Source organism: Typopeltis vanoorti, chromosome 1 (assembly GCF_054136105.1).
Source record: "Typopeltis vanoorti isolate ZY-2024b chromosome 1, IOZ_Tvanoo_1.0, whole genome shotgun sequence".
NCBI lineage: Eukaryota > Metazoa > Arthropoda > Arachnida > Uropygi > Thelyphonidae > Typopeltis > Typopeltis vanoorti.
In genome coordinates, this window is record NC_143549.1 from 189,550,450 (window position 1) to 189,564,763 (window position 14,314).

The following is a 14,314-nucleotide window of genomic DNA, read 5'->3' on the forward strand; positions in this document are numbered from 1 at the left end:
TTAAATGTTGAAAGTTCGGAATAGTAGGCGGCCATTTACTAAACTCATCATTGCAAGAATTGAAGCAAAAATAAGAATATAAGACAGAGGTCGGCAACGCAGTGCCTGTGGGCTCCATGGCACCCACAGTGAATTTTTAGTGCGCCCTCAGAGAAATTATTGTAAACTGCTTTGGAGCTCGCAGCGGTAATTTTGCAGCGTAGATCGCAATATATTTGAGAGATACGTTCATTACTAGTATGTGCTAAAATTCAATAAAACAAAGAAAAAACACTGCAAATATAATACACGATAAAAATTAAGTGGATATTGAATCCAACATTATTTCATAGCCGAATATAGAAACTACAAGAGTTCCATGCCGAATATATAGAAACTACAAGAGTTTCATGCCGAATATATAGAAACCAAAAGTTTCGGCGGATGCAAGCATAAGTAGTGCCTTATGGGCAACTCGTAAAGGTGGAGCAGGCTCCAGACCTCTTTCCTTAGTATTTTCCATAAATGTAAAGCACATCTTGCAGAGGTCAGCAACCTTTTTAATATGAAGAGCGCAATATAAAATTTGAAAATTACGGAGGGCTCATGACACAGGCATTTTTTCTCTCATTTCAGGCTTAGAAATTCTATGATTAGTTGTTTTTAAGAAAAATGAGATTTCAAATTTTAACATTATTTTATTTACCTCGCTTTTACAACATATTTTTGTCACATATGAATGAATATAAAATACCATAAAAATAAAAAATGAATACGAAAAGAATATTCATGTTAACAATTGGCATGTATCTGTCAGATCAGACTGCCATGTATCTGTCAGAGCACCTTGCTTTATCAATCATAATGGCAAATATATTTGTTTATTATGCAATAATAGTGTGGCTATTTCTAAAAGTAATATAGAAAGACATTTCAAAACCATTCGTGCCAATTGTAATTTTAAGTTTAATTATTTAAATCAGGAGGAGTCGGCAACACAGCTCCCGCAAGTGTCATGGCACCCGCAATATTGCGCCCTTCATATTAAAAAGGTTGCTGACCACTGATCTAAGAGATTGACTTTTTCTGTCGCTAATGATGTAAATATAGTCATCTGAGTGAAAAAAAAAAGGTGGAATTAGGGTTTGAAGAATTTCAAGCCGAGTGTTTGGACCTCTTGTATGTTTCCTGCTTATGACTGTTTCAAAACCAATGTTAGATGTGTTGATAAATTTAATAGTTTGTGCACATTGGTCATGCTATCTTAACTTACTTATTGTGCATTACAATCTGTTCTTTACACAAAACTTTTGTTCATTTTGGTTGTTTTTTTCCGTGTGTTTTTGTCTTTTTTTTTTTTAGTTTGCTTTAAAATGTTTATGAAATGATTAAATTCATAACTTATTGTGCTATGTTGAATACAAATGCAGAATCACTAGATATGAGTTTCATGTTTGTGAAGGAATTGATACATTTCCATATTTCTTTGACTTCATGATCATAGTAACACCTAACTTAATGTTTAAAGGTTACCAGCTTATAATTTAAATACACATAGAGATTTTTATTTTCATCCATTACAAGGTATTGTTGCCAGAATTATTCCTCTGCCAGTTCTTCTTCAGTCTTTTCCACAATTTTAGAGAACTTCATCAGCAACCAACTTTTATCATTTCATATTCTTATCAGATTAATGTTTGTATTCTGCCACCGCAGCTGTCCTGCTTTTTTTTTTGTGTGTGTGTGCGCGTGCATGTCACAGTGTTCAGACAAGTACTATAGGAAGGTTCAGATAATTATAGGCATTAGTGATTTAATTATTTAATGAAGAATTATGTAAAATGAAAAAATGAGACACTTTGTTCTTATCATCATAACAGAATCAACAATACAATATTGGTTAAGGCATGTATATAACAATATGATGCAAATATCTGGAAAATGTGAAGTTCTGTGGATAAGGCTATCTCTTTATGAAGAAGACTTGAGTAAAATAAAAAAGAACATTCTTCTTCCTTATTTTTTTTTGTTAATTTTAACTGGTATTATCAGAATAGAATCAACAGTACAAAATTGGCAATGGCTGGTAGGTAACAATATGATGTCATAAAAATGAAAATGTCAAGTTCTCTAGAGCCTATCTCTTGAGAATATGCTTCTTATTATACACCTCTAAAGAGATAACTTCACAGCTGTAGCCACCATATTGTAGTCATATGCTGAACCAATATAATATAGGAATGTTTTCCTACAATTTCATGTCAATTTTGCTTAGATGATGCTAATTTAAAATGCTGCTTTTTTTTTTTTTAAACTCCTGTTTTTCTTCCATTAAAGAATTAAATTCTTTCATAGACATAAACTTTAATATTTTGAAATACTTGATTCAGTTTAGCAGAAAGGCAAACATTTTGCACAGCTAACATCTATGGTTGTTACGTGAAAGATACCAAGCAAATTTTTATAAACTTGGTTTTAATCCTTTTTCCCAAGTAAGCAAACAAGCAGGTAAGTCAAGTTTGCACGTGAAGTATTTTTTAGGTCTGAGGCAACTCGTGGTCAAGGTGGAGTAAGCTCTGATCACTTTCCTTAGTATCTCCCATAATGCAAAGCACGTCTCCTTGCGGACATGTATGATGCTATGCATTAAGGGAAGGGCCACTACCCAGACCGGTTTCGACCTTTATTGAGGTCCCATCAGTGGGAGCCAGACCCTGAGATGCCAAGGTTGAAGTAATGCAGAACTTATAAATTTTACCTATACAAGTTGCCACAAGGTGCTTTGACCTTATTAAATAAAATTGCTTGGTATCTTTAGCGTATAGTATACCCAAGGTAAAAAACTTTCTACATCTTTTTCTCATCCTGAGATTTTTATTACTTCAACCTTGGCATCTCAGGGTCTGGCTCCCACTGATAAGACCTCAATAAAGGTTGAAACCAGTCTGGGTAGTGGCCCTTCCCTTAATGCATAGCATCAAAAATGTCTGCAAGGAGACATGCTTTGCATTATGGGAGATACTAAGGAAAGTGATCAGAGCTTACTCCACCTTTACCACGAGTTGCCGCAGACCTGAAAAATACTTCAGTCACAAAGTTGACTTACCTGTTTGTTTGCTTACTTGGGAAAAAGGATTAAAACCAAGTTTATAAAATTGCTTGATATCTTTAACGTATAGTATACCCAAGATAAAAAACTTTCTACATCCTATGGTTGTTTTCCAGATTTTCAATTAAGTACAGGTAATCCTCATATAACAGTTAGATTCCTATAAAATCCCATGCAGCACAAAACCATATTATACAGAACTAAGAACCAGTAGAAAAAGTGGGTTATGTACCAAAAGCTGACAAAAATAAACCATTTTACTTTCATAACTATTAGAAATTTAATTTTTATTAAGTTATTGTTGTTTAATTACATTGTCATCTAATGGAGAATCTGGTTTTTTTTACTGCTATCAGCAGTTCAACTGCTGAGTACTTTTCCATTTTCTTAGCTATTGACGGTTGAGGACAAGCTGTCATATTTGTAGAAATGGAAGTTCCTGCAGCAACAGTGGTTCTAATTTTTTGTTCATTTTTCTTTATGGTCTGGATTGTTGCTTTATTTAAGTTTAAACTTTTTGTAATGCATGATATCTTTCTCCCTTTTATTTAAGATGATCCAAATATGTATTTTTTATTCTAGAGAAATAGTTTCTTTCGAGTGATGTTTTTTTTTTTTTTTTCCCACTTTCATTAGTCTTAATACAGGGCTGGAATTTAATTCACAACAAAGAAATTATTCCAATATGGTTTGTAAGAACAAAGTTTAGCAATACATAATCAGAAAAATTTATAAATTATCAAATAAAAGTCAAAATAGCCTTACAAAAACCTTAAAAGTTATGAACTGCATGCTTTGGAGTCACAATTTTTAATGGTCTCACACAAGTTCAATAGCACAGAACCTAATTCCTAATAATTTTGGGAAATTATTGGGAATTAGGTTGGATTCATCAGAAAGAAGAAATGAATTGAAAAATGCATCCTACATAATAGCAAGACTTTTTCTTTGCACAAAAGCTCAAAAATGCTACATTATGTGAGGTTTGTCACAATTTACAAACCGCGTTATTTTAAAACCATGTTTTATATAAGTTCCTTGTTTGTGATTGCCTCAATTCTTTGTGTTAAAACTATGTTGTAGAAATACATGTTATACAGAGTTTGCCTGTATCCAGTCTGCCACAACAAGAAGAAGAATGACCTATTGGTCAGAAACATCTGCCTTTGAACATTTTAAAACTATTTTAACTAATTTTAACCTAAAGTGTGTTGGTCAATTTCAGATGCTGGTGGCAATGGCCCCCCCACACCCCCTTCCCTTTCTGAAAACTAGGTCTTTCCTTTTGCAAATCAAATAGGCTGGAAATACCTTGCATTCACAGACATAAAATTCTTGCCCCCATCTGTCTGAACATTGATTTATATAACAATCTTTTCTACTGCTTAGTGTTCTCACTAATTGCTCCATATCAGATTGAATGATTTTTATCATTCTACTTATGCACTAATGCTGGAGCATTCATTCTGTGTATTAGAGTTCTTTTTTTATTGACTGGAAATCATATTCATTGATTTGCTGTTGACATGACCTTCCCTTTTTTATTTTAGAAAGCAAGCCGTCTGCAAAGAAATATTATCCGTAAGCAAGCTCTTAAATGCAGATGATTAGTCTGGTCTTCAGTGTGAAAGAATAACCTAATTGACATCAGTTCTGTTAGTTCTTTCAAACATAAAATTGAAAAACAGGATTTCTCTTCATTTCTTATGATTTTTTTGATATCCCATGTCCTAAGACGAGAATCTTGAGTTTCTTTTAACATCCACATGCTACATCTGTAACTAATCACATTCTCCTGGAAATGTTGGTTTTTCATTTTTCATTCTCTATAATGGTAAATTGATCAGACAACACATGCTGATAACAGACATGATGGTTATCCTGCTCTTTTTATCCTTCTGATAAATGAGGCCATGTTTTCATACATCCCTCACTAACTAAAATGTTTTCTTTCATAATTGCTTCTTATTTGAATTGCAGTTTGCATATTTTGAGGTAATCGAGTTTGGATACCCTTTTCATATTTATATTGTAATATCAACTATGGGTAATAGTTAAACAGAATAAAAATAAGAAATACTTAAAAGCTTTAATGATTGTAACATGCAATTATGGTATAGAATTTAGGAACATGGATCTGGGTAAAATACCACATTAAAATGAAGAATATAAACATAAAATCATGTATGGCATTAATTTGCTACTATTAAAAATGTATTTGGAATTTTCATCATCTACTTATCATGTGAATTTTAAATTTTCTAGAGAGGCTGAATCTTTAAAGGCAACTTTATCAGGTATGTGTAAATTTTATAATTGAAAATGTATAATTTTACTCTTATTGTTGTTGTTATCATCATCAAATTCCTGCCATGTACCCTCAAGGGGTGTACAGGATATGATAGTACTACATGAAAAATTTACATCATTACTAACTTCCTATCTACAATTTTCCTCCAAATCAGTCTGTTACTTGTCAAGACTCCAACATTATCAGATCTTATATTTCTATCGTCTAAGGCACTTTGTACCGTATCAATCCACCTATATCTTGGTCTTCCTCTGGGATATTGCCATTGATGCCATCTGTTCATTTCTATAATCTTTCTCAGGACTCTCATATCTGCAGTCTCTAGTCTTTGGTCAAGTGTATTACTTCTGACCCAGCTCTCAGATCCATAAGTTAAAACTGGTTTGAACACTATCTTGCATATAGCTAATTTAGTGTTCTTACTAATTTCTCTCTTATTCCATATGAATTTAATCAACTGACTTCCTACCATACCAGCTTTGTTCATTCTGTTGTCTATTTCTATATTTAATTTACTATCTTCACTAAAAATCGTGCCTAAGTAGCTGAAATGTTTTACTTGTTCCACAGGTTCTCCATTCACAACACAGTTGACATTTTCAATGATTCTGCCTATTTTCATTGTCTTTGTCTTTTTATTGCTGACTTTCATACCATATCTATTACAACAGCTATTCAATTTAGTCAGAGAATCTTGCAGACTTGTAGCGAATTTATTTAGAAGTATAACATCGTCCGCATAAATCAAAGAGCTGACATTAACATCTCCAATTTTGATATCATGTTTAATACCACTTTCCTTCATAATGTGATCCATATAGATAATGAATAACAGAGGGGATAATGTACATCCTTGTCTGACACCAGATTTAACATTAAACCCTTCCTGTACTTCCTTCAATTCTAACTGCTGACTTACAACTCAAATAAAGACTAAGTATTGTTTGATATAATGCCCCATTGACCATATAACTGTAGCGTATTGAATAGTTTTTCTCTTGGCACCTTGTGATATGCCTTTTCCAAATCGACAAAACTTAAATACAGATCTTTGTTATATTCCCATGCTTTCTCAACTATTTGTCATAAAGTGAAGATCAGATCCTGATAGCCTCTATTTGGCCTAAATCCAGCTTGTTCTACACCAAGCTTTTCTTCCACAATTCTTCTCAACCGTTTCTCAATTATACTTGCATATATCTTACCAGGAACACTCAGTAGGGAAATTCCTCTGTAATTGTCACATTCAGTTTTATTTCCCTTTTTATATATGGGTACTATGAGAGCTCTACTCCAATCGTCTGGAATTCGTCCCTCTGTCCAGGCATTCTGAACTATGCAGTGCAGCCACTGTAAGACTTTTGTATCACCATACTTAGCATTTCTGGTCGAATATCATCTACTCCTGCTGCCTTTCCACATTTCAAGCCTTTGATGGTTTTTTCTGCTTCAAATATGGATATGTATTCCTGACCGCATGGCTGGTCAGTGTTTTTTATCACTGTGCTGTCATCACTGCTTGTTTCATTTAGCAAATTTTCAAAGTAATTACTCCATACTTCAAGGATATCTTTTTCTCCCATTTTCATGATGTCACCTTTATCATCTCTAACTCCTTTTACAGCACTCTTTCCTCCATTCCTAAGCTTCTTCAACAACCTCCAGAATATTTTGTCACCGTCTTGATATTTATTTTCTATGTTCTTGCCAAATTCCTCCCATGACTTTTGTTTAGCTAGTTTTACACAGTGTTTAGTTTTCTTACATTTGTCTCTGTATTCTCTAAGAGCACAATCTGACTTATTTGCGAGGAACTTTTGATATGGTTTCTTCTTTTCCTTCACTGCCTCTTTAACTTCCTGTGTCCACCATGGAGTTCTAATTTTTCTATTCTTGCAGACAACTTTACCACATGCCTCTCTAGCTGAATCAATCAGGGTTTTCTTCAAGGCTTGCCACTGAATCTCCAAGGTTTGGTTCCTGTTCTCAAACTCTTTCATATTTTCTTCAATAATCTTTGTGTATTTTAATTTACAGTTCACATCTGAGAGCTGCTCAACTTTTATTCGTTTTAAAACTTTCTTACATGTTATTCTTTTCAATATGAAATTCAATTTTATCCTGCTCAAGACAAGTAGTGATCGCTTCCAATTTCAAATCCTCTGTACACTCTGGTATCCTGCACCAGGGAGAAAACATTACTATCATCAATAACATAGTCAATGAGACATTTTCTTATTCCTTGCCTCTTCTCTCGTGTGGATTTGTGCACATATTTATGTTGGAACATGGTGTTAGTAATAACCAGTCCATGACCTGAGCTGAAATCCAACAGGTGTTTGCCATTATTATTGGCTTTGCTCTTTTCTCCAAATTTTCCCAAAATATTTTTGTATGTCTGACAATCATTCCTTACTCTGCTATTTAGATCCCCAACAAGAACCAACTTTTCCTTTATCATTTTGTCAGTTGCTTTTTCTAAAGCATTAAAAAATTCCTCCACTTCTACCTTAATAGAACCTTTTGTGGCACCATAGGCACAAATAAGTCTCATTGTCCTGTTCCCCATTCTCATATTTGCCCTCATCACTCTACTTGAGACTGCCTGCCATTCAAGAAGTTTAGCCTTGTATTTTGTGTTGAATACTATGGCTACTCCTTCTTTTCCTTGATAGTCATTTCCTGAATGTAATATTTTGTATTTATTGCTCAGAAAGATCTCACCAGTTTTTGTCTTTTTTGTTTCAGTTACTCCTATTATGTCGATCTGGTACTTATCTGATTCCTCAACTAGCTGCATTTCTTTACCATTCAGGCTTCTTATGTTGATAGTACCGATCTTTAACTCTGGTGATGTTGAGTTGGGGTTTGTTTTCAGATTTGTTCCAGTAGCCGACTTTTCGCTGTTCGTCCTGGTTCCCCGGTGAAAACAACGGGGGCCTTGTTTAACCGGGTGATGCACCAGCTGTCATGAAATTTTGTCATGTTGTACCATCATTTTATATTTTAGTTTAAGCCAATAAGAATTAAAATTTGGTCGGCTTAATCCCAAATTGCCAGCCCATCCTCGTTCATTCAGTATCCAGGTAGATACCCAACAGGGTGCACCACAAGAAGGTGAGGATTGGACATTAGGTTAGAAGCCCTGGTCGGTTCTCCACATCCCTTTAAAGGCTATGTGGAGGTCTCCTCTCATTTATACAGTTTTGACCCTTACTTCTAATTGCAGACTCACTGCAGGATGCCAATCCTATCTTAGATTGCTATATCATGCCGTAAACGTATTCACTATGTTTTTATTCTTATCCTTTTGTAAGCTATCCCAAAAGTCACTGCACATTTTGGTGAAATAGGATAAATGTCTTAATGACATAATTATAACTATATGCAACATATGAATTTTCAATTGTGAATAAATGAAATAACTGGATCTATGCATAATGAGGAGAAATATGGATGCCCAAAGACAGCACAAGAACACATTGAATCTCTTTGTCAAGTCTTCACTGAGGATCAGATATTCATCTAGGGATGCATATTGAATACCTCCAAAACAAAATTTCCAAGTGCTAACAATTCTGTTCCTCTTGGATATCTTCTTCACTCAAGGCATGTGGCATTGCTGTGCTGTAAGGCTGTTTTCTTCAATGTAAAATGCAAGATTTTGTGAAAATTTGTTTTGCATATATTAAATCTGCAGGATGCATTCTTAACTGACAATTTCTGATCCTCGTTGAAGACTTGCAGACAGATTCATTGCCCTCTCATGTGTCCTTAGACATCCAGATCTCTCTCTTTGTCACAGATCCATTTCTTTAACATTTATTCACAAGACTTGTCTTTTGCATAAAAAAATATACATATAATTACATCATTACGACATTTGTGCCTCTGTAGTGCAGTTTGAAGAACGACGGTACGTTGCGTCCTTCGATTGGAAAAGGCCTACATTCGATTCTCGTCATGACAAGAGGAATCTTTATATGGACTTTTTCAATCGGAGGTGAGTTAGCTGATCTCATACGGAGGTAGCAGGGTTTTTTCCTCCCGGAAACTCGGGTTTTTCATCCTGCATACAGACAAATTGGCCGTTCAGAACACATGCAATTTACAGACAAAAAATACTAGTTGTGGTGGTGGTGGTGGTGGGCAGTGGCGGCCGGTGAAAATTTTAAGTGGGGGTGCTGCATATACAAAATTAAAAATAAAAAACTAAAAAATTATTTTTTCCTAATCAGTAACCAATTTATTAATAAATAAATTTACATATTAAAAAATTTCTTTATTAAAAATATTTCACCCTCACCACAAACAAACACCAATAATAAAAGTTTCGTATCTCACAAAAATAACGCGGATGCATATGATACGCTGCCCAACCAAGCAGTGTCGGAATGACTTTGTAACGTGCAATCACAAGGGCAAACGATTATCGGCGAGCCTGGCTGCATTTCGCCAAACACAATAATTCTCATACTGCATTAGATCACAGTGTATTTGTTTCGTGTTACGATAATTGAAAAAAATATAATTCTTTTCATATTTTCAACAGTGACATTCGTCATAATTTAGCCTTGTATCTATAATAAATAAATAATTATATGTTATTTTAACAGAATAAAATAAGATTTGCAAAAAATAGTTCACCCTCACCACGCACCAATAATAAAAGTTTTGTATCTCACAGAAATAACGCATATGATACACTACTCAACCAAGCAGTGTTGGAATGACTTGTAACCTGCAATCACAAGTGCAAACGAATATCAGTGAGACTGGCTGCGATTGGTTGAATTTGATAATTCCGACACTGTGTTAGATCGCAGTGCATTTATTTCATAATCTAAAGCGTTAATCGAACAATTCCAATTATTAACTATTCAGTCACTGTCGAAACATAAACTGTAACCTTTAACATGTTGTATTGCATTTATATAATGTTGTAAGCATTGTTATTATTTATAAACACAAACAAAATTAAAATTTTTCATTTTTTCCTTGGGGGTGCTGCAGTGTCGCAGTGCTTATGTACGGGCCGCCACTGGTGGTAGGTGGTGTTGATGTAGATGACTGGTAGTAGAGGTTCGGTGTAGTGGTGGAGACAGAGAGTTGTAAAGTAGGTGCCCTCCCGTGATGAGTCTTCGGACTCCTTGGAGGTGTCAGTAATAATAATAATAAGACATTTGTTTGAAATTTGCCCTATGTTACCAAAACATGCAGTGACTTTTGGGACACCCTGTTTTTATTTCTAGTTTTCTTACTTGCTAATTTTTATAAAACTTTGAAGGCTATCATATATCTCTCACCTCTCCACACACACACACAGACCAGAATGATATTGTCTGTATTAATCGAGTAAAATTTCCTTCCAGTTCAGGATTTAAATTTTTTTCTGCTTTAAAAATTCCAAGTTTGCTCTTCATCACTAACACTTCAATTAATGCTACCAGGACTGTGTGTTAAGGCTTAATGCTGAGAGAAACTCATGTTAGAAGATTAATGGAGTGAAACAGCACTGTGAAAGGATTAAAATATTATTTAATTCTTCCAATATTTTGTCTCAGTTACTGAGACATTGTCAGGAAGTACAATATGAGACTTGTAACATACAAGTGCAACACATGGAAAGACTCAAGTCCTAACTAGGTGAGGTAGCCTAGGATGTAAACTGGAATCTTGAACTATTAGTTTTTCCCATATTTTGGGAAGTTCCATGCAACCATATTTATTTAAATTAGGCTGATTTCTGAGTGCAGCTACAGATTCCAAAAATTGTCTTCCTCTTTTAAATTTTACTGCGATAGAGCATAGTGGTCTTTTTCCAACTGATTCTATGAGCCATATGTAAAGCATGATCTGCAAGGCCCAATTGACCATAGTCATGACTGTAGATGTATTTTTTGTGTTCTTCCATATGGATATTGGCTGATCTTCCTCTCTGTCTATTAGGCCAACCTGCAGGAACAGGGCACTTTATATACTCCAGGCACAGAGAGGAGGGAGCTGAAGGATAGTGGGACTTGAAAGCCATTTAGAGATTGAATTTCTTTAAGACTGTTTTTTTTTGCAGTGCCTTGTACATAGAGAGAAATGATAGCATTACTAAAATTTTTTTTGCAGAGAAGGTTGAAGATTGGGAGAAGCATTGATTATTTTTTTGATACTGTGGGAACTGTAGCCATTAGATAAGAAGGTCTAGTATATATAATCAAGTTCTACTATAAGGGAGGACTCATTGGAACAAAATTTGGGCTCTGTTGGTTAATGTTTTAATGATACCATACTGTTGAGAGGGGGGAGGGTGATGGGAAAGTTTGGGAATGCATCTACCAGTGTGGGCTGGCTTCCTATATACTGAAAAGGACAGGTTACCATTGGGTAGGCATTTTACTGAGGTGTCTAGAATGCCTAAACTATTATTCGTTTCTTTTTTCATGGTAAACTGAATTCTAGGGTAAAGATTATTGAGGTGAGAGGGAAAGAGTCTAACAGGCCTTGAGGCTAAATAGAGAATACATCATTCACATATCTTAACCAGATAGAATGTTTGAGAGGCTCTGAGTCAAGAGCTTGTTTTTCAAAGTATTCCATAAAAAATTGGCAAAGGAGGGAGGGGTGAGAGGGGAGCACCCATAGAGGTATCCTCCATCTGTTTATAAATTTTGTGCTTAAAAGAGAAATATTCAGAATTGATAGCAAAGGAAAACAGATCAGTAATGTCAGGAGAAAAAACTTTCTTTATAAATGATAAGATATCATTTAAGGGAAAGTTTTTTATATAAGAAGTGGTATGACCAGTGAGGCGAGATCATAATCTAAGTCTATAGGTGGAGCAGTCTCTGAGAATGATATCCATTTTTCTGTTGTATTTGTTGGTATTAAGAATAACAGTATCACTCCCATTTATCAATTCTGGTGATGACTACACTGCTATCCTTGCATAGTTTCTTGAGAGCACTGAGTTGGCAAGATGATAAATTTTTTTTTTTAGATGAACATCGAGAAAGAATTCTGGTGATATCAAGCCTAATATTATTAGCTATTTCTGGTGCTAAATTATAGATACCACATTCAATATTGAACATTAGGTCTAATGCTGGTACTTGTTTCAGAGCAGCAAAATTATGGTAGAGACTAAGGGCACTGATAGCAGTATCAGTAAGCATTTTTGATGTTATGTTCACTACTGTATGAAGAGACTGAACTGGAGAAGGTACATGTTTAGAATCCAGAAGACTGTTGTATATCAATCCCTCGATTAATGCGTTCTTTAAAAACAGGTGCATTAATCAAAAATGCACTAATCGAATATAATAACCTATGGTTATTATATTCGATCCTCAAATTTCTTTTTTGATCCTCAATATTTTTAGAATTAGGGTATGTCTCAGGCCTAGTTAAAAGAAAACTATGAAGCTGAAAGACAATAAAACATATTCAGAATATAAATTTATTATTCTACTTCTTAACAAAGAATTGAGCTAACGTAGTTTGGCAGGCATTCTGTTTCTTTTTTTCATACAACTGATGGTATGGCCCTATTCCTTCTTCTACTACCTCTGCAAATTTTACTGCTTCTCTCTTCATCAGGATCAGTCTCTAAGTATTGCTGCTTAAAAACGCATTGTATGAAAAATATTTTCAAATTGCTTCTGTGAAATCTCTTTGGGCTTGTTAGTGATTAAATTTTCTTCGTATTCTTTAGGATCTTCCCACTGTGCATCTAAATTTAGCAAGTCAGAATCGCTCAGTTTCTCAGAATGAGATTTAATTAACTTAGATTCATTTGAAAAGCCTCTATAATCATTTGCACAGTGTGGAAGAATGTGTTTCCAAACAGCTCGCGTATTGCTAGCAGTAATTTCTTTGCGACTTTATAACAAGGCTAAGATTTCTCTGATTTGGCCAGAAAAGTCTTGGAAGGCATTTGCTTCCAAAAAAAGGCTGGTTTCATCGACATTAAATATTTGTTGGTCACATTAGTCCCCTTCTTCCACAATTTTCTTCAAAATCTGGATAATTTGCTGCCATCTCCTTATCTGCACTTGCAGCTTCGCCTGTGATTCGAACATTATGTAGGCTATTTCTCTTTTTGAAATGCTCAAACCACCCAGCACTAGCATGGAATTCTTCTTCTTTTCTATTATTGATAGCCCTTTCTTTCAAGGTTGCAAAGAGACTTAATGCTTTTGACTTAATAAGGTCAGTGCTTAGCGGGATCCATTTTTGGTTACAATCTTCGATCCATGTAGAAAGAAGTCTCTCTAATTTAATCATTATAATACTTTGATTTCGATTGCATGCATGATGAATTTGAAGCAGCCTTACCTTTCTCTTTGTATTCAGCAGCTTTGTTTAAAATTGCTCTTATAGTTGATTCACCCATTTTTGTGTTCTTGTTCTATCTTTGCTCTGGACTCGCCTTCTTCATTTTTCTTTAAAGTTTTTATTATTATTAAATTAATTATTATTTCAAGTTTTTCTTCCAATAAGATTACTTTTCGAATCTCTTTCATACTTCTACTTTTTTGCTCACTAATTCTTTTACTTATGATGAAAGGTTGGGAAAACACTTTAAAATAAATAAAAAAAAGTAAGGAAAACAATTGCAAAGGAGGCACGAGATATGATCAGCAAAATGCTATATAATTAATAGACAACATAAATTTTGGTAGTATATTTGGAATACAGTGTATATGGAAATAGTGTAGTATGCCATTACAAAATAGCTTTGTAAAATGTTTTAAATCGGTAACTAAATTATTTCATTCTAGTGAGTGATTTTTTAAAATTAAGTCATTTTTTAAAATTTTTAAAAAATTTTTTAAAGTTAGTCATAAAAAATGTATAGATAGAAAGTTTTTTAAATCTACAACATTTATTTTTAAGATGTATATATGCACACTAATCGAATT

At 34.2% G+C, this 14,314-nt stretch overlaps 1 protein-coding gene across 2 annotated transcripts in view; it reads left to right on the plus strand.

Moving 5' to 3' along the window:
- The window catches only part of LOC150110719 (uncharacterized), a 487,651-nt gene that overhangs the window by 17,792 nt on the left and 455,545 nt on the right, over window positions 1-14,314 (plus strand). For both annotated transcript variants that reach the window (XM_090400398.1, XM_090400407.1), the window contains exon 2: window positions 5,354-5,385. In XM_090400398.1, the coding sequence (XP_090256524.1) occupies window positions 5,354-5,385 (32 nt within the window). The remainder of the gene's footprint in view (window positions 1-5,353; window positions 5,386-14,314) is intronic.